Source organism: Pelodiscus sinensis, chromosome 1 (assembly GCF_052426305.1).
Source record: "Pelodiscus sinensis isolate ZL-2025 chromosome 1, ASM5242630v1, whole genome shotgun sequence".
NCBI lineage: Eukaryota > Metazoa > Chordata > Testudines > Trionychidae > Pelodiscus > Pelodiscus sinensis.
Window position 1 is genome coordinate 196,565,891 of NC_143052.1, and position 20,240 is coordinate 196,586,130.

The 20,240-nt window shown below is 43.5% G+C and overlaps 1 protein-coding gene and 1 long non-coding RNA gene across 5 annotated transcripts in view; one reads left to right on the forward strand and one right to left on the reverse strand.

The window, feature by feature from the left end:
• Positions 1-71: 71 nt before the first annotated feature.
• The window catches only part of RRP1B (ribosomal RNA processing 1B), a 31,384-nt gene continuing 11,215 nt past the window's right edge, over positions 72-20,240 (forward strand). For 2 of the 4 annotated variants that reach the window (XM_014581005.4, XM_014581006.4), the window contains exons 1-12: positions 72-330; positions 3,586-3,668; positions 4,004-4,061; positions 4,849-4,934; positions 6,085-6,146; positions 8,813-8,942; positions 11,040-11,104; positions 11,654-11,820; positions 13,240-13,331; positions 15,315-15,412; positions 16,131-16,150; positions 16,532-16,660. In XM_014581005.4, coding sequence (XP_014436491.3) covers positions 90-330; positions 3,586-3,668; positions 4,004-4,061; positions 4,849-4,934; positions 6,085-6,146; positions 8,813-8,942; positions 11,040-11,104; positions 11,654-11,820; positions 13,240-13,331; positions 15,315-15,412; positions 16,131-16,150; positions 16,532-16,660 — 1,231 coding nt within the window. In that variant the 5' untranslated portion in view covers positions 72-89. Of the gene's footprint in view, positions 331-1,053; positions 1,473-3,585; positions 3,669-4,003; positions 4,062-4,848; positions 4,935-6,084; positions 6,147-8,812; positions 8,943-11,039; positions 11,105-11,653; positions 11,821-13,239; positions 13,332-15,314; positions 15,413-16,130; positions 16,151-16,531; positions 16,661-20,240 lie in introns of those variants that run through there. The other 2 variants (XM_006137883.5, XM_075912498.2) reach the window with 2 other exon arrangements.
• LOC142821485 (uncharacterized) lies at positions 16,379-19,797 on the reverse strand. Its single transcript, XR_012898247.2, has 3 exons — positions 19,711-19,797; positions 17,788-17,921; positions 16,379-16,627 (listed from the first exon to the last, which is right to left on the reverse strand). It is a non-coding gene; the product is annotated as an uncharacterized LOC142821485 (long non-coding RNA).

Here is a 20,240-nt window from a genome sequence, read left to right on the forward strand (position 1 = left end):
CTACTAGCTCTTTAAGAGCAGAACCCTCCCCGGAGAGACCTGGAACTCTTGCGACAGAGAGCGATTGTGACGCAATCAGCGGGCGTTCGATGGAACGCGTCAGCCGGTTCCAGCGGGCCGGCGGGAGGGACGCCGTCTACCCAGCAGAGGGAGGGGGAGCGAAGGGGGATGGTGGAGCGGGGACCATGGCTCCTGCTGCCGCCACCGCCGCCGTGCAGCCGCCAGAGATCCAGTTCGCGCAGAGACTGGCCGCCAACGAGAAGCGGAACCGGGACCGGGCGGTGAAGAAGCTGCGCGGCTACATCAGCCTCAGGACCCGGAGCCCGGCGGGTAAAGACGGGCAGGAGCGCGGTGCTGGGCGACGGTGGGGCCGGCACATGGTGCTGAGGCAGGCAGCCTGAGGTTTGGTAGGGGAGACGAAGCGGTGGCAACTGCGAAATGGGGGTGGGGTTAGGAGTCGCACATGGCTGGGGTCAGGGTAAGGGACGGAGTAGCTGAGGCAAGCACGTGGTGCCACGAGAGGCATGGGCATCAGAGAATGAGGGCGGGCAGGGCAGGCATGAGGGCTTAGCCCTGGCAGTAGAATGAGGGCGGGTAGGGCAGGCATGAGGGCTTAGCCCTGGCAGTAGACTGCTGAGGGGCAGTGGTGTTAGGGAAAGGAAGTGGAGTCACAGAGTGTACGAGACACGTGGAGTTGTTAGCCCTGAGAATGGGGTTATGCTGCACATGGTGTGTGGTGCGCAAGGCCAAATTAAGAAGGAGTAAGGGATGCTGCTGCTCAGATGGGAGTGGAGCTTCTTGTACTCTCTACCTTTTATAAGAAGAATTTGTGCGTTCACTACTTCATGTCCTTATTTTATATTATTTTAATTTATATTTACCATGGGAAGAATTTTTTTCCTGAAATATATTACTACGAATGTGGAGGAATAATTAGCGGCTTGGCTCCTAAGAACACAGAGACTTCAAGTACTGTAAAGTAGACAATTACATGGATGTTTAGAAATATTACATATTTCAGATTCTGTTTTTTAAATGGGGAGTATTTCCAGAATCAGTAATGTCTCTAGAACCAGAATGAATTTTTTGAGATTGCTCATAAAAATCACTTTTTGAAACAGCATGTAACTCAGTTATGATTGCCAAATGGAGACAACAAGCATTTGAGCTCACATATGAAGCATCCTAGTTGGATATCTGGGGAAATGTTAAGTGAAGCATGCTTTAAAGTTGATACCTGACGGAGGCCTAATGTATACTTAAAAATTTGATCAACCTAGCCATGTCTGCTCTGAGAAACTTTGCATCCTGAGTGCCATAGGTATGCTGACTTAACACCCTGTCCCTGCTGTAAATGGCAGGTAGGTGAGCAAAAGAATTCTTCAGCATAGCTAGTGCTTCCCAGAGAGGTGGACATCAACAGAAAAGCTCCTTCCATCCATTTCAGAAGAATCTACGTTACAGCAGCAGAGGTGCGGTTCCATAGCTGTACAAACAGTAGTGTAGACCTACCCTGAGATGACTGTGTGTAATTCATAGCTGTTACATGTTTTCTGCCTGCCTCTTCAATAGGGTTTACATTTCAATTTTATGTAGGAGCACCCATTTACAATATGACTGTGTACCAAGCATCTTAGAAAATGTCTTTGTGTAGCTGGTGTAGGCAGAATCCAGTCCTATCGATGTTAGCAATACTAGGCCGTATTTTAACGAGATTGGCGCACAACCATATTGCATACTTTGATATATGGCTGCTGCAAGAGCTAAACCCATTTTTGTTGTTTTAAGTGAAAACTTAAATTCTGCAGTAGCATGAAATGTGCTAACATAAATCCATTGTATGTGTGGAAATTTAGCATGTGCAGATTACCAGGGCGCTTGTTAATATAATTACAAAACATTTAGATAAATATCAGCACTTTTTTTTCTTAATTTGTGCTCTTTGAGGTTTTTTTCACACTTTTTTAAACCTTACAATTCAGTGATCAGGTGACTGAATGGCTTAACAGGGAGTAGCAAGAGCTTTCTGTGTCTTCCCATCCTCTTATATAGAGTAGGAAAACTTGCATCAATACAACTGTAGTGCTGTTTATACCAGCACAAGCCCCTAGCGCAGAGACACTTATCCAATGTGACTTACCTTGTTGACTTTCTCTAGACAAGTGGCATGGGTGCATTCTGTTTATACTGCAGGTTTGCAGCTACCCCTGGGCAACCTCTCCTTCCCACCCCCACCAGGCTGGGTTGGCAGTAGGGAGTGCAGCCCAAGAGGGGTCCACACAGTGGGCAACCCAGCCTTGGTGAGGGCTGACGGCAAGGAGCGTGGCTCCAGCCAGGGCTGGAGGCAGCGGGGCCGACAGCCAGGAGTGCATCCCCAGCCAGGTTGTCACAGTGGGAGGGCACTGCCTAAGTTGGGGCTGGTGCGGTGAGAGGTGCACCCCCAGTTAGGGCTGAAGGCAGCAGAGCTGGCAGCCAAGAGAGAGCCCTGGCCAGGGCTGGAGGCAGTGGGGTCAGCAGCTTGGCACGGCTGTTCAAGGCTGGCGCCAAGGGAGGGACAACCCCAGTCAGTGCTGGCATGGTGAGAGGCTGGAGGCAGCAGGGCAGGAGGCATGGAGAACAGCCCACAGTTGGGAGCAGAGCCCACAGCCTGGTAGGGAGCCTTGCCCTCCACTGGTCTGGCAAACTCCATGGTTTTTGCACCACTCAGGTCTCGAGGGTGCCGGACAAGGGAGATTTGGCCTATAGTTACTTTTCTTCTCAGAAGTATGTGTGCCATAGCTTGGAATTGAGCGTAAGATCACAGCGCAAATTCAAGGCACCATTAGAGATTCTTGAATTTTTAGTAACACATCTTTTTCAGTGTGGTGCCATGGAGTTTGTTGGTAAGGGATCAACTATAGGTACAATCAAAAGAACTTAATTATGATCAATGATTAAGACTGGGTCATGCTAAAAATATTAAATGTGATTCAGTCACATCTCTTGCTGGTCTGCGTTCTAACATTGATTTACCCATACATAGCTGCTGACTACTGAGAAATGAGTTCAGTATTTGAATTGCATTTAAATAAGATTTCAAAACACAGAATGTATTTCTGAATGTATCCATTGAGTGTTGGTGTTTGAGTGTAGTGATAGCCACTTACTCTCCCTGCTTTATCCTTAGCCTTTCTCCTCCCCTCTCATCCTTTTCATGAAACATTAAATATGATGCCCTCACTTAAAATAACACTGGGACTTTGTTCCCTATGGTGTGTGAGGGGTGTTTTTTGTGTGCAGGGCTGTGCTGACAAGGGGATGGAATAAAACAGCCTAACAGGTTTTTCCCATCTGTGACTTCTTCAAAACGCTTATTACTTTATATGAGACAAGTTGGAGGCTAAAAGGCAATGTGTCATTGCATTAAATGAGTTTTTTCACAAGCAAAACTGTCATATTAGCTTCAGTTCCATTCAAAATAGAAGGAAAAATGTGTATTTTAAAGGGGTGGAAGTGAGTGAATGGAGAATGAGAAATCTGCTTTTAAGAATTTGGAGGAAGTGATTTTCTTTCAAATGTGTAATTTTTTTATTTATTGCACTCTAGGTGGCTTCAGCCAAGAAGAATTATTAAAAATATGGAAAGGATTATTTTATTGTATGTGGATGCAAGATAAACCTCTGCTGCAGGTATATTATCCAATTGTCCTTTTTTGGGTGAGGGGATGAGGGGAAGTTGTGTGTGTATATAGTAGATATCCTTCTAGAATGCACCATGAAGATACAGTTCCCTTTCATTTGGGTAGCAACACTGATTTAATTACATTCTTGCCACATTTCGTTCATAAGGATAAGTTGGAATTCAACACATGTGGGAGAGTTAATTGTAACTGGCAGTCCTTCACTAAAGGAGGCACCTATAGATTTACTTGAATGGGAGTGTATTTGAGTTTTCAGCAGCCTGTTCTGGGAAATGGACAATCTTTTCATTAACATTTATTTTTGTTTCCTTTTATCTTTTTAAGGAAGAACTAGCAAGTACTATCTCCCAACTTATACATGTCATTCAGAATATTGAAGCTCGTAAGTTTACTATTTCATTTTGTTTTATCTATTTTTTTGGCCTTTATATTTTGGGACTTTTAGGCAGTCATCGGGGAGTCCAGAACAGATATAGATAGGGTTGTTGGGCTTTTTTGTTGTTGTTTTCCAGTTGTCATCCAAGATTTGTCTGTGATTGCAATGTATGAGGCGGGTCTCAGTCACATGTTCAGAATCCAAACATGAAAAAGTTTGCGGTACAACAGTATTTTGATATAAAAAGTGCTCCATATTGCCATGATGGGTATCAATACAAAACCATGAGAGTGCCTTACTACTTCACTTTTATTTAGCTGCTCATTTGCTTTTATATCTTTCACCTCAATTAAAAACAGACATGTTTTTGAACTGTAACAACCTGATCCAGCATTAAGAATGTGTCTGATTTATTTGCTGAATCATGGCCTAACTGGGTACAAGTAGAACTTAGTGCGAAATCAACACTTTTTTCTGCCTCAAGTAGATATACACTTTTCATTTGATCTCTTACAAAGATCAGTCAGTGTAACTGTTTGCAGCACCTATTTATGTAAAATACTTGTTTGCTCCTAGTTACTGTAGTACCTGAGCACCTTACAGTCTGTATTGTATCTCCCCTCACAACAGTCTTGAGTATGTGTTTCCAGACTGGTGATGAAACTGCTGGACCAGTATGTGAAGAAGTGTGAAAAAAATTAAGTTGGAAAAGAGGTCTCTCTAGGTTGCTTGCGTTAACACACAGTAATATTAGTGTTGAACATGCATATTCACTATTTTAATTCTGTTGCAGAGCACCTGTTCATTCAGACCTTTTGGCAAACTATGAACCGTGAATGGAATGGAATAGACAGACTGCGCCTTGATAAATACTACATGGTAATATTAATTCTTTAGGGTGATTTTTTTTTAGTATATATATTATACATGGACAAAGAATGATGATACTGTACAAGAGAGTTGCCATAGCTTTGTATGTGTTTGCAGAAGAATTTTCCAGAGTTGTGCCAGTTTCAGTATGCACAATGCATTTATAGGCCTCTATTTAGGGGCCATGGCAAATGTAGAAGTCATTACGTTATTTTTATGTAAGTGTCTGATCCTGCTTATGCATCTGCTTAGCTTTACGCCACACGGGCATTCTTTATTGACTTCAGTAAGACTATACCTGGGCATAAAATTAAGTACATACATGAGTGTTGGTAATAATATCCAGAGGGCATGTTAATGGATGCCTCATCAAAATTAATATTTACATATTGGTTAAGGTTTTTCTGCAAGGTGTCGTTTAAAAACAAAAGAATTACAATTTGTGGCAATTAAACTTACTACCATGTAGTAGAAACCAAAGTATAGGAGATATTGTGTTAACAGTGAGGTAAATTAATTTTAAAGGCATATTCTGAGCATAAAATATCTATTAATGGAAATACTCCATGAAATGAGATTAGTGTTTTCGTCTTCCAATTTTTATTTCCTTAAAAAAGGAAGCTTCATTCAAAAACTTATCTTATTGGGGTTTTATGGTTCAGACGTTCACTACTCCAAATTGAGAACATCAGCAATGTAAGGTTAAGTTTATTATGGCTGTTACATATGTAGTATACCTGTCTCTTAATTAAATGTATATGCAATGGGACAAACTAATGTTAGTGTGAAGCTGTTAACATTTTCAATTGGTTTGAACTTATTCAGTTGGAATTTTTGTAAACTGGGAAATGCACCTTAACTGATTTGTAGGATTTATGGGGTAGAGGCGGGCATCATAGAACTGTGTAGGGGAATTCACAATGGTTGCTATCGTTACATACCAAGCCAAAGAAAAAGAGTAAGTAGAGATGCTGGGGGAACTTCAGGTCATACACTGCCTGTACCCCATCTCTTTGTAATGGAGAAACTTCTCATATGTTCATGAAAGAAGCTTTCCAGCAAACTTTCTGGGGCCATAAAAAACTCAATTAAACAATAACTAGTTTATTGACTCTGTTAGAAAATTGCAGTATTGTATAACAACTCTTCTGCTTTATAGCTAATCCGCATGGTTTTGAGGCAGTCCTTCGAAGTACTGAAAAGAAATGGATGGAATGAAAGGTAAATAAACGGATGTAATTGTACAATAAAGAAATTATGCAGTGTGCCTATATCAAAAATATGTAATGTGCCTTCTTTCTCTTTAGGTAGCTCTTTTAGTCATGGGCTTTCTTTGTTCTGCTTAAGCCTTTTATGTATCACATCTCTTGTGCTGTCTAGTTTACTACAAGTTGCACCTAAGTGGTCTAGCACCCTCAGAACCTGACTGGTCCTGAATAAGGATGTTAAGTATCAGCTAACTGACTAATCGAATAGTCTATACATTTTTGCATCAACTATTCAATTAGTCGATAGGGTGGCTCTGCCTTTGAAGTGTAACAACAGCTCCTAGGGCTGTTACTACACATCAAAGGCAAAAGCGCTGCATGGAGCCTGGGGTTAGCTGAGGACTCCCCAGTTGATCCCGGGCTCCACTCAGCACTGTCTCTTTGAAACACCACAAGGAGCCTGATGCTGGACTTCCCACAGCGTTTCAAAGTGGCAGCACTGGATGCAGCATTTCAAAGCGTGGAGCCTGGCACCTGGCCTCAAGCTTCAAGTGGTGCTACCGCTTTGAAGTACCGCCCCTTGCTGCCTCTTTCTGCTGGAGGCAGCAAGATGGGGGAAGCGGCTAACCCGTTCTGGATGTAGAGCCAAGATGTTAGTGCACCCAGCACGAAGAGCCAGGGCAAAGTTGTAGAGCCAAAAAAAAAAAGAGCCTGCCCCTTTAAGAAGCACATTTCTATGCTTTTTGGTCTTAGCAGGCTCCTGCTGGCCGCCACCATATTGGAAGCACCAGACAGCTCCCCTGCCCCGGTGAGCACAGAGGAGCCATTCTTAGGAGCGCAGGGGCGGTTCCGTGAGCCACACTGATTTTGGGGGGGGGGGGAGTAGCGAGCCGTGGGTTGGCCACAGCTGGACTAGTCAACTGTCCTTTCAACTATCTGATAAGCATTTGCTTATCGGATAGTGGACTAGTCTTTCACATCCATAGTCCCGAATGAGGTGATTTGCCAGACCAGGGAAGGTCCCTCCCCTGATGGCCCATGCTGTCACCGGGTTAGGGCTCCAGCCTGCCCCTGCTGCTGCCCCAACTCCCTGGGGCTCTTCAGGTGCCACCGACCCCGCTGCTGCCAGAGCCAGAGTACTATGGCCAGAGCTCTGCAGCCGTCTGTCTCTGCAGCCAGGGCCAGAGCTTCCTGGCTGCTACTGGGGCTGGAGCTCCTGGGCTGTTGGAGCCAGATCGGGGCCGGGGCTAGAGCTCTGCGTCTGGGGTCAGGGCTCCCTGGCCGCTGCTGGGGGTAGAGCTCCCAGGCTGTGGCAGAGCTCCACGGATGCTGCTGGGCTGGAACTCCCAGCTGCTGGGACCAAGGAGCTCCACCAGGGCCAGAACTCCCCTCCAGGCTGTCTATCCTCTGCCTCCCAGCCGCCCACCCCCCCCTATTACCCCGCACCCACACACATTGGGCTCCCAGCTGAGTCATTGGTGCCCCCTGTGGCGTGCCTGCTGTGATCCAGTTCCACTGATGTTGACAGACCAGGAAGTCCTGGTTAAGGGAGGAACAACCCATATATATTTTGAAGATATTTTATGGATTTGTTAGTGCAAGTAAAGTCATACTTTGCAATTACCTACAGATATCAAATTTTTGCATAAATAATCTTTCCACGTAAATTAACTGGATGCACTATTTTTTTACATCAGAATATGCTGGATGAAAGGTTTAAATCATTTTTGGTTTTCATCAGAAAAAAGTCATGACTTATGACTAGAGTCCATAAATATTTGCTAACAGAATTAAGATCAAGCTGTCTATTCAACTGTCATTTTAGTGCAAAGAAAATTTTTACTCTTACAAATCACAAAATAATTCAAATTAATTACAGAAAGAGTAATGCAAGCTTTACATCTGAATCAGAAACTCATTGTACGTATGGTAATTATTCAATAAAATGAATAATGTTTGAAGTTGAAATTCTACAAATTTAAAACTGTTCTTTTACTTCCCTTTTGCAAGCACATTAATAAAAAATTCTATTACATATATGCAATTTCTTGAACTTTCCCATAAATGTAATCTACGCAAACTGACTTTGCCCAGTCAACAATGGGCCTTACCTGCTAGTTAATGCATACATTAAAGTCTATATTATTATTATTTATTACGTTAAACATGTTTGTAATTGATAATGGTGAAGTTGCTTAAGCAGTTAGTCGAATCATGTATTCCACAATAAGGTTCTTGTGAAAACATATTTGGATATATGTGTACATACTGAATATAAGAGCTTTTAGCATGATGGCTAACACGTCTTGCATTCAATGGTTCCTGTGTATACTGATAATGCCCAGCTTTTTGGCATTGCAACCAGGAGAACTAGCAGTAGAATTTTAGAAGTACACTATTCACTATGAAGTCATAGCACAGAACATCTGGAAAAGGGGAATCTTGTTATCCTATGAATTGCATGTTCCTTATGTGGGGTGACAATTTCATGATAAAACCAGCTTATAGCAAGCAGTCTTTCATTGTAAACTGACTTCTCTGTCCAATCTGTTGCCTCTGCACAGTCTTGTATATTTTCATCAAGCTGTCAAAAAGCCATCTTTTAGCATTTGGTGAAAAAACAAACTATACCCAGGCATATAAATGTATGTATCTTGCTTGCTTTTTTTCTTTTTTCAGTCTGATTGGGCCATTTCTGCATCTGTTAATGAAGGAAGTTATACACCCAGAGAGTAATGCTCCAAATGGGATTAAATTCCATTTTATTGACATCTATCTGGAAGAACTGGCTAAAGTTGGAGCCAAGGAGGTAGAATACACATTGTAACTTTCTTTGTGATTAGTATTTCTATATTACACAGCTATCTTTTATCAGTGTTTTTAAATCCTAGTTTGTTATATTTAATTGTTTTAAATATAGCTTATCGACATTGAAGAAATTTCTAAAATCCTCTTTACTTATCACTGTTTGTTCGGCTATGTTTTGCATTTCTTTGAGCTTAGACAAGGAATATACATTGGTCACTTTCCAATTCTCACGCTCTGGTACAAATAGTCCAATTTTAGATGGCAAATATAACGAAGAAATCTCTGTCTGACTCCTACCCTCTTTTTTTTCTTTGGAGAAAAAAAAATGTTGTAATTTCTCTTGGGACTTTTTAAATTTTAATCACTCTTTTCTTGCATACAAATTCACTTTGAGCCCATAATTGACCTGGTCTTTTAATCACATACGTTGTAGAGGTTTAGAAATCTAATTTTAAAACTGTCTTCAATGACTGGATTTGGATGTGTGCATTTTTATAGATTACCCCATAATCTATAAAAATGCACACTTGCCAGGTACCCAACAATATCTTAATTTAGTTTGCTTGTCAGTGCTTTTGATATTGACCTTCCTCTGTTTTGCTTACATGCTATTGGCTTTTGCAAAGCAGTAGAATTTTACAGCAGTTTAAAGTCTGGTTCTACAGCAGCTACTGTGAAATTCTGCTGCAGGAATATGAATTCAGCATTTCATTATGACTTGAAATCCCTCCCCACAGTGTCTCTTCTTAGCCTGATGGGGAGGGGTCTCTGCAGACTCCATATACTAATTTGCAGCCTTTACTTGCTAGTCCATATATGATGCTGCTGGCAAATCCTCTCCTGGTAGCTATTTTCTTTTTCTTTCTAACCGACATGGTGTGCCTATTAGTTTTGTAGCAGTGCTGTGTAAAGAGGAGCCAGCAGAATGCAAGGGGTGACCTAGCAGTCAGTTCTGTTGGGAGGTGTAGGCAGCAAGGGGGTAGCGGAACCTTCCATAACAGAAGACAGTGTCTACAATCAGGGCCCTAATTCAGCAACTGTTTCTCCAGTCCCAGCATTTGCATAGGTTCATAAGGATTTTGATTGGAACTTTGAGAACTGTCCAGGGCAAGGCTACTCAACACGCGGCCCATTTGTTTGCAGCCCCCAGTACAGTTTGAGTTTACGCAGGGCTTAACACATGGCCCGCGGATAGGATCCGTTGAACATGGCTTCCACTGGGAACACATTCCACAATGGCGAGGTGTCTCCCAGGTGGGGGGGTGAGCATTGAAAGACGCAAGCAGACGGGCTGGCTGAAGCAGATGAGTACAGGGTGTCGGCTATTCTAACACCCAGGGAAGAGGTGCCGGGAGCACCGGGGCATTGTGGGAAGTGCTGGCTGCTTAGCCTTGTGGGCAGAGCCTGAGAAGTGCTGACTGGCTCACACTGGCCACGTTTGGGTCCAGCACCACGGTTTAAGGTTTCATCTTTGTATTCATGCCCGTCAGTGTGAAAGAAGCTGTTTGCATATATATTTGCATGTGTATATGCAACCACACTTAAATTGTGGCCCTCGGCATGTGCTGTGGATATTGTGGCCCCCGGGGCTTCCAAAGTTGAGTAGCCCTGGTCTAAGGGATTTAGATTAATTGTACTGAAAGGTGTATGTAAATCCCCTATTCTGCTTTGAGAGTCTCAGCCTATATTTATATTGAGCTTAGTAAAAGGATCCAGTCTTACTGTTCATTACTGTTTTGTCTGACAGTCTGTAGATTAAGGTGTGCAGGTTTTAGTGTGCGGCAGAATTACTTTGTGACCTTGGGCTGACTCACTTAACTTTCTTCTGCCTTATTTCACCTTCTTCTTGAATTGAGTATCAAGGACATATTGTGAGGTTTTAATAAATCATTGTGTACAAGCACTCTATTTCTATAGTGCTTCTATCAGATACCTTGGTGGTGGTGGTGGTGGTGCTAAAATGTTGTCAATTTTAGTGGGAAAAGACCTGATGAAAAGTGCTGGCGTAGTCTTATAAAGATCTTCCTCACAGTCTACAATGAGTTACTCAACCTGCCTGCTCTACTATACTAAGTCTTTCTGTCTTTTAATCTCACAGCTCACAGCAGATCAGAATCTCAAGTTTATTGAACCATTCTGCAAAATTGCTGCCAAATCTAAGGAGTAAGTTTGATGGATGAATATTGGATTTTCCATTTTATTTAATTATTTAGTCTTAAGTCTATGAAGTTCTTGAAATGCCATTTCAAGAGGTAATAAACAAATGGATTGAAGCAAAGAACATAACGAAGTTTAGATCCTAGAGAAAGAAGCATATGGACAAACCTTTGTGACTACCTTAATCATAAATGAAGTGGGTGTGTAAACATAAAAAACACCTGTACCTGTGTTTATAGAGTATCTAACACAACAGATACTTCTGGAGTACTGATTGGTATTACTGGAATATATAAAATATTAATAAATAAGCAAAATGTCTAAGCTATAACATTGGAAGAACCAAATCCCAAACTGGATAATCAGCTTGAAGTTACATGACTTGTTTAAGTTATAGATGTTCTTTCCCTCCCCCGCCCCCCAAAAAATTAGATGCCTCTCTCTACCTCTGTCTCACCATCTTCAAAGAATTTTTAAATGTAAATAGGAAGCAAAAAGAGCTTATAATGCACTATGTGTGTTCCTTATCACTCTCATCCCTTTTATATAACGCAGTCGTCACCTGATGCAGGCAGTAGCCCGGGGTATCTTTGAAGCCATTGTGGATCAGTCCCCTTTTGCTATTGAAGATCTAATGAAAGAATTGAAAACAAGCTGTGATGACCATGTTGAGCTGTCCGAGGAAGATGAAGATGAAAACAAGGAGCCATTAATGACCAAAGGTGAGGAAGAAGTGATGAAAATTAGCCTCGCCCAGATTTTAAAGAAATATGGTAGCCACTGATAGGATCCAAATATGTACCCTGTCTTTTAAAAATGCCATTCCTACTCTCAGCCGGCCTATGGCACTCAGGTGGATACAAGAACAGCAAATCTTGCTTCTGTCCAGGTGACCTAATAGCCAAAGTAACAATAGAATAATACATTATACAAATCTCAGTGCTGTTTTTATAAACCAGACTATGCGGTACCACATTTGTCTAATTATAGCAACAGCCATAGATAACCCAGGACTGTCCAAAAACTAGTACAGTAGACTTCTGATAATCCGGCACCCTTGGGACCCAGGGGTGTCAGATTATCAGATATGACGGAGTATCGGGAGGTACTCCGTTAGGGTACTGTGCCGGGACTGCCAGGATCCGCACTGCGTGGAGGGGGCGCGGGGAGGGGCGAGCCCTCTGCCGTGTTGTGGGGAGGGGGTGGAAGCCCCGCGCAGCCAGCTTGCAAGCGGCGGAGGAGAGGAGGCGAGAGACAGACAGCTGTTTAAGGCTGGCGGGGAACAGTGCAGCGAGGGGCGAACCCTCCACTGTGTTGCGGGGAAGTGGTGGAAGCCCCACGTAGTCGGCTTGCAAGCAGTGGAGAGGGGGCGAGAGGCAGGCAGTTTAAGGCAGGCGGGCAGGGGCGGGGGTCAGCGGGGAACGCCGCCTGCCCCTTGCCACCGCTTACAAGCCGGCGGCTGAGTTTCCCCACTTGCAAGCCGGCTGCGTGGGGCTTCCACCGCCTCCCCGCAACACGGCGGAGGGTTCACCCCTTGCCGTGTTCCGCCCATCCCCCCCGCCCGCTTAAACAGCTGCCTGCCTCTTGCCCTCTCTCTGTCGCTGCTTCTGGGCAGCTCCAATTGTCCAGCTAGCTGAAGCACTTCCAGGTTCCAGTTGGTGCCAGACTATCAGGAGTGCTGGACCACTGGATGCTCAACAATTGAAGTTTTACTGTATTTTGTGATAATGACCTGAGAGGAAATTGCTCCAAGATGTTTCTTCTGCTATGGAGATGGTCATTTCAAAGACCCAGAAATAATACCGCTGTTTTGAATTGTATGATGTTTTTCATCCTTACAGCCAAAATACGTGGATATAAATGGGAATGTGTTCATCCCTAATACCAAGAGCAGGTACCTGCAGTGTAGAGCATCTCTGGTAGTTTCCAAAAATAACACAATATGTCAGTGCTAGAGCAAGGAAAGTTATCAGGTCTCCTGTCTTGGCCCTTTGTTCATTTGCTACTTGGTGATGGCTGCTTCCCCTCTCCCTACATGGGGGGAGAGTTTCATGGCTCTAACACGCCTCTTGTTCCACTGTGTTGCACAGCACTTTGCGTATACTTTCTGACTGAGCTTTAAAATCCTTTTTCTGTAACAGACAAACATTTATCAAGAAAATCTGCACTGGGCTTTGAGGAACAAAAGGACCTTTCTGAAAATACTGATGAAAATATTGGTCCTGTTCTCCAGGTGTGTGCCTTGCTTGCTTTGTATCAGCATGACAGGTCCCCATGAATAATCCTAAGATTTGTTTATTTGTTGTATAGTGGAGACATCACCAGTTGAATAAAGAGATAAATATGTCTTGCATAACTTAAGGCAGGGCTACTCAACACGCGGGCAGCGGGCCGCATGCAACCTGCGGCCCATTTCTTTGCGGCCCGCAGTGCAGTTTGGGTTTACGCGGGGCTCAACACATGGCCTGCGGGTGGGATTCGTTGAACATGGCCTTCACTGGGAACATGCTCCACAATGGCAAGGTGTCTCCAAGGCCGGATGAACATTGAAAGACTCAAGCGGACGGGCTGGCTGGAACAGACAGGTACAGCATGTCGGCATTTCTCACCGCCAGGGAAAGAGGTGCAGGGAGCGCCAGGGCATTGTGGGAAGTGCTGGCTGCTTAGCCTTATGGGCAGAACCTGAGAAGTGCTGACTGGCTGACACTGGCCATGTTTGGGTCCAGCACCACGGTTTAAGGATTGATCTTTATTCATGCTCGTCTGTGTGAAGGAAGCTATTTGCATGTATATGCAACCACGCTTAAATTACGGCCCTCAGCATGGGCTGTGAGTATCGTGGCCCCCGGGGCTACCAAAAATCGAGTAGCCCTGTCTTAAGGTATGTCTAAGATCTTGTGGCTGGCCCTTGCCAACTGAGTCTGGCTCTAGGGCTATTTGATTGCTGTGTAGACTTCTGGGCTGGGGCTGAGATCTAGGACCTGCAAGGTGGATGCATCCCAGAGCTCAGGGTACAGCCCAAGCCAGGACATCCTCACCACAAGCCTGTCAGCAGATAGGAGCCAGACATGGGTTTTTAATTGTAGTGTAGACATGCCTTAAATATCTTCAGCTGAGTTTTGTATTAACATATTCCTTATGAGGTGGTTACACAAAATAAATGATGGTACAGCAGTACATATGCCAAATTTTGTTTTGCCTCTCTCTCTCTCCCTTTTCCCCTGACCTGCTTCTTTCCTCCCCTTCCACCTCAAAAGGTACCAAAAAAGTTGCTAAACCCATATCTTGTACTGTCTGTCCCAGGAGTCAGGACAGCCCTTACTGATACTGAGAGCACAAATGACAGGGTAGAAGCGAATACAGGGCATGGGGCTAGGCCTTAATAGTAATATAATATATGGAGCTATACCAGCTCATAGAGGTGGAAGGAATCTTGAGAGGTCATCCAGTCCAGTCCCCTGCCCTCACAGCAGGACCAAGTACCCTCCCTGACAGATTTGCCCCAGATCCCTAATTGGCCCCCTCAAGGGTTGAACTCACAACTCTGGGTTTAAAAGCAGGCCAGTGCTCAAATCACTGAGCTGTCCCTCCCCTCTAAAGATGCATGCCAGATTTTATGAACTCATTGGAATGAACTGCTGAGATCCAGAATTATGCTACAACAGAGACACCTCGTGCTTCTGGGATGGCCTATGGCGCATGTACATTTTGTCGTTTAAAATCTTAAAAGATTTTAAATATAAGTTAATTTGTTTGCTTTTTCCTTCTGAATGAACGCCCATGTTAGAAGTGTTCTTCAAAAATATTATTTGAATGCTTCATTGTAACGTAGTGTTGCTGAAGTTATGTTTATCAGAGGGTGACACACAAAGTGGGTAAGATAACTTTTGTTGGACCAACTTTTCTTGGCAGTAAATGCAAGTGTTCAAACTAAACCAAGCTCTTAGGTTGTCTCTTCCACCAACAGAAGTTGACCCAGTAAGATATTGCCTCACCCAGCTGGTCTCTCCCATGGTTATGTCGTCAAAGAACCCATCCATAAAGCTAGCATGTGCATTTGGGGGTGTGAATCTTGGCAGAGATCAAGTGTAATGGAAGAGATTGGAAGTAGTAAGAAGCATATGCTGCTTGAAGTATTTATAACATAAGCTATACTAGGCTGTTTAGTATAATTGCCTAACAACGATGCTGTATTGTGCTCGCTTTCTTTTTGCAGTTTAACTATAAAGCTGTTGCTAACAGACTCTTCGAATTGGCCAGCAGAAAAAATACACCTGCCTTTAACAGAAAACGTCTGTACAAACTGGTCAAAAAGTGAGTTTTCTTGAAACAAAGCTCTGTATGATGATTTGTCAGTAGACTTGAGGACCTGTTTCCACAACTCAGTCTACTGCTAGTGTCTGCATTAAGAGATTTCTCTCCTTTTAATGAAAGCGTTTCAGCCGTGAATATATTGTCTAGTACTTTCCTGCTTTAACCATATATCTTAAAAAGAGGACATTGCTTACAGTTCCTAGTGTATATGAATACAAAATCTGTCTGACATGGGTATATGTATGGGTCTGAAACAGATTTTGGTTTGGCTGTTGTGTCTTTCACAGTTTCCTAGACACTAGAGTTGGAAGGGACTTGAGTTATTTTGTCTGTACTTCATACCAGTTTATAGTTGTTACATTGCATGTCAAGTGCTTTGTCTTGTGTAGTTCTAAGTATTTCAAGTGATCAGGCTTCTATGCCTTTGCTTGACAAATTACTCCACATTCTCTTAAATCACAGTGTTTTGAACAGCGCTGTGCTCAAACTGTGGAGGGGGGAGTGTTAGACTGCACTCTTGCCAAGACTTCTTCAATAGTTTGGCTTTGAATTGCCTGAGATTTGAGGCCGATCTCTTGGAGAGATACGTTTTGTAGCCCTCCAATTCATTATGCTTTCCTTAAAAGTGGGAAGTGTGCATCATAAATGCAGTGACTTGATGACATTTCAGTCAAACGTTATTGTAACAATAAGACTTTGTTTTTTAACTTTTTTTCAGGTTCCAGGGCCTAGCAGAAGGTGAGAATTGAGCATCAAAAAAGAAGCATGTTCATGAATGTTATGTCTGTGTGCTGTTTTTACATACGTTTTCAGAGTATTAATTTCAGAGGGGATTGCTGTGATGTGTTTTTCTGATTAGGAAGCATATAAGCCAGGGTCTTGCCCACTTAATCAGATTCATTGCTTCTTAAGTGAGAAACATGATTAGTTTGATACAGAAAAATGAAGAAATCTCACACTTTGGTGCACATTTCTTTGCGGTGCTTTAAACTTGCTGATGAACAAGTAGAGTAGGGGAATCTATGTTTGTGTCCCTTGTGCTGAATGTGAGCCCAGAAACTACTGAGGGAGAGAGGTGGGGACTTCCAGACATCTCCTCAGACTTTTTTTCCTCAACAGGAATCTTCCCACAAGATGACTTCCCTGAAGACGTTTCTACAGATGAAGATGACGATACATTCAGCAGGGGCAGGCGAAAGAGAAAAGTTGTTAAACCTGTGGAGAAAGCCAAGCTGGAGAAAGAGAAAGGTAGGAGGCAAAGCTAGGGAAGCGGGACTGTTATCACCAGGCTGCAAGTATGTCCACACTGCAGTGGTGAGCTAGCCAAACTCAGGCTAGCAGGGCTGATGATAGCATACTAAAAATAGATGTGTGGTACACTGTGACTCTGATTGTCAAGCCTAGGAGGTCTGGTAGACTTGAGAGCCTGAGCCACAGTGGCTGCACTGCTCTTTTCAGCATGCTAGATCAAGTCCTGCTAGTATAAGTCTGTCTGCTCAGGCTGGGAGGTATGCTCCCAGTTGCAGGGCAGACACACCCAGTGTGGCATGGCAACATAAGAGGATTAGATTGATTTAAAACAATGATCAATTGCTTGGGATTCACTGATTTCTGAGTCTCATTGCAATGCAGGGGAAAGGTTGAAATCCTTCAATTCTCATTTAAGTCAATGGGAATTTTGCCACTGTTGTGAGTGGAGCTAAGGTTTCACCCAATACGTTGCAGATTGGGAAGAAGCTGGACTTTGCTTTTACTCACTGTCAAAGTTTCTTCCCCACTCTGGCACGATAAATGCAGAAGTGGGGGCCCACAAAAGTATCCCAAAGTCTTATCTTTCCAGGCTTTGGTATAAAGCTTCCCCCCAAAAAATCTTAAAACCCTAGATTTTGAGGATAAAAAAAATCCACTGTCACCACCTAAGTAATAATAAAGAAACCAGTGAGAGACTACTTAGGAAATCTCAGCTCCAAAAGTAAAACCAGGACTCACAAATTAACCAATACCAGGTTAATAATAAAAGTTCTTTCTCTTTTCATTTTATCACCACACTATTCCTGTTGCAAGCATAATGAGTACAGGAAAAGTCACAGTATACTCATGGGGGGATTCCACCATGGGCCAAAACTAGGAGAGGAAAACCCATTTTTAAATGCACAGACATAGATTCCTATTCCCAAACAATAAAACCTAACGGATTTGTCTAAACTTTGCCCTACTTACAGATAGTGAAGAGTCTTTTCTTGGAGAGAGACATTTTGTCTGCCCCCCTCAGTAGCTGGAGAGTAACTGCTCAGGGACAAAGGAGGGAAAAACCCCAAAATTCCTTTGTCTCAGTTTGAAATCCCTATCTGCATTTCTATTGGCTGAGCAGATACCTGGCTAGGTACGGTACAGTTAACCCCTTAGTCTCCAGGCTGCTGCCCATCTCTCATGGTCATGACACGTCCCCAAATCGCAGACGGTGCTGGACAGCCTCTGGTTACACTGGCCGTGATTTCTTCCTGGAGGTCTGGGATAAAACATAGTAAATAAGTACAAGCACAATTTACATTCTTAGCGAATACATGAGAATTAAACAAAACTCTTCCACATTCATGGAGTACCATGACTGATATATTGAGAGTGTCCTAAGTAATTGAGTCCGGAATTGCCTCTTTAACCAATCAAACTCTCAATTTCAAAATCAAATTTAGAATAGCGTGGGGTCCTGATCCAAAGCTTGATTGACTAGGTTCTGTGCCTCCTGGGGAATGCACCACTGTCATACACCAGGCCGGGTCTTGGTACTGCTGAGGGCGTCAGCTCAGGGCGAATTGCTTAAAAACAGGGCTACTTACTACCCTCAACTGGGGTCCTTTCCCAAGGCACCCCACCAGTTACACCGAGCACTTCAGCTGCTAACCTGGCCAGCACGAAGCCTTACCAGCAAAACCCCTTGGACACCCCAGTTTCCCTGTGCCACCATCAGACCCAGGCCTCACATACAGGTGGGAGGTTACACTCACCAACTCTAAACAAAATACAGGACTATGTAGCACTTTAAAGACTAACAAGATGGTTTATTAGATGATGAGCTTTCGTGGGCCAGACCCACTGATCTGAGGAAGTGGGTCTGGCCCACGAAAGCTCATCATCTAATAAACCATCTTGTTAGTCTTTAAAGTGCTACATAGTCCTGTATTTTGTTTCAGCTACACCAGACTAACACGGCTACATTTCTATCACAACTCTAAACAGATCCTCATGATCCAAAGGACTCATCCACAGTTCCAGGCCAGTTTTCTCTTAGATCTTACCCACAAGAGCACGCTGGGCCAGTCCTTTAGAATCTAAACTCTAAAGGTGTATTAATGAAAGAAAAAGTTGGGAGTAAGATTGTTATAGAGAACACTTGTCATACGTCAATCACCGAGAGTTTGATGCAGGTGGTTAGCAAAGATCGGACAAACTGCTAGCTTAACAGTCTTTAGTGTCAGCCTCGGGCCCTTTAATGTTCCTGTCTGCCAATTGGAGCTGGTCACATGCAAGCAGTCCTCTGCAAGATGGTTTTCAGTCTCCCAGATGCAGGCCTCAGGTCTTGTTAGTCTTTAAAGTGCTACATAGCCCTGTTTTTTGTTTCATGAGGCAGTGCTACTTAGCACAGCCATTCACTGAATAAGCATTCTTCACAGTAGGCAGTCCACACCCACTTAGTCCTTCCAGACAGAAAAATTTTAACATACAAGAACAAAGTCCATTCCATAACTTCATATACAAACATCACACACGTACACTAGTATCATACATAGAATCAGCAGAGAAAAAGTTTTCAGTAGACACCTTAAATGGGCCCCTTTTCACAAAATTTGGACCCGACACCCATTAGTGGGTACAGCAATGCTCTTGCTCAGCTAAAGAAAATATTAAATTTATCCATGCCAGCTTTGGCAATTGTTTAAAATTAACGCTGATATAATGTATGTATGTATCCTTATTCCCCATAGTGTAGGCATGTTGGAACTTAGCCAGGATACCAAAATGTAGTTGTGCCTCCGTTTCCCCTTTCACATAGCACACCAATCCTGGAATACCCCTTCTCAGGTGAGAAGCTCTATAACTAAGCAGAGGTATCAATAGTGAAATACCAGTGTCACAAGGCTTTTGAACATACAGTGTGTCCTTGGGTACATTTCTTAACAGTTTCCAGGGTTTTGGTACAAAATCATGCACAGTGGACATTGTTACAATTCTTAGTAACAGCAACACATTGGTTATGAAGGTTACGATAAGCAGTAGAAACAAATCCATAGCAAGTGTACCCTGACAATTTTGGGCTTTTTGATTTAAAAAGCTGCCTCCTTCCTGGGCAAACACAAGTCTTACCCCTCCCCCTCGCCTTGTGTTCAAATTCAGAACTCTGTATCCCAAAGACAAAGGGCTGGCTGGGTGTGTCTGCCTTGCTCACAATGGCCATGGAATTTTCCTTCTCTCCACAGTGAATCAGGAAGCAAGCAGTCCAGACACTAACCTGTCACCCTGCTTCTTTCAATCTAGTTTTCCAAGTGGGCCACTACCTCACAGAGACAGGGCCTAGGTGAACTGGTTTAATAGACTTATGGATCTCTGGTCCCTTCACAGAATCAGACTGGAAACATCCCTGTTCAGCAACACACACACTCCAGCAAGCTGGTCAAACAGTCACTTGATCACCAGAGGGCTATTTCATCTCCCTGGCTGTCTCCACTCCATCAGAAACAACCTCCAATCCCTCTGCAACTTCCTCCCCCTTGTCCACATTGGATCTTTCTAAACCCAAGTCACCTGGCTAGGTACAGTTAACCCCTTAGTC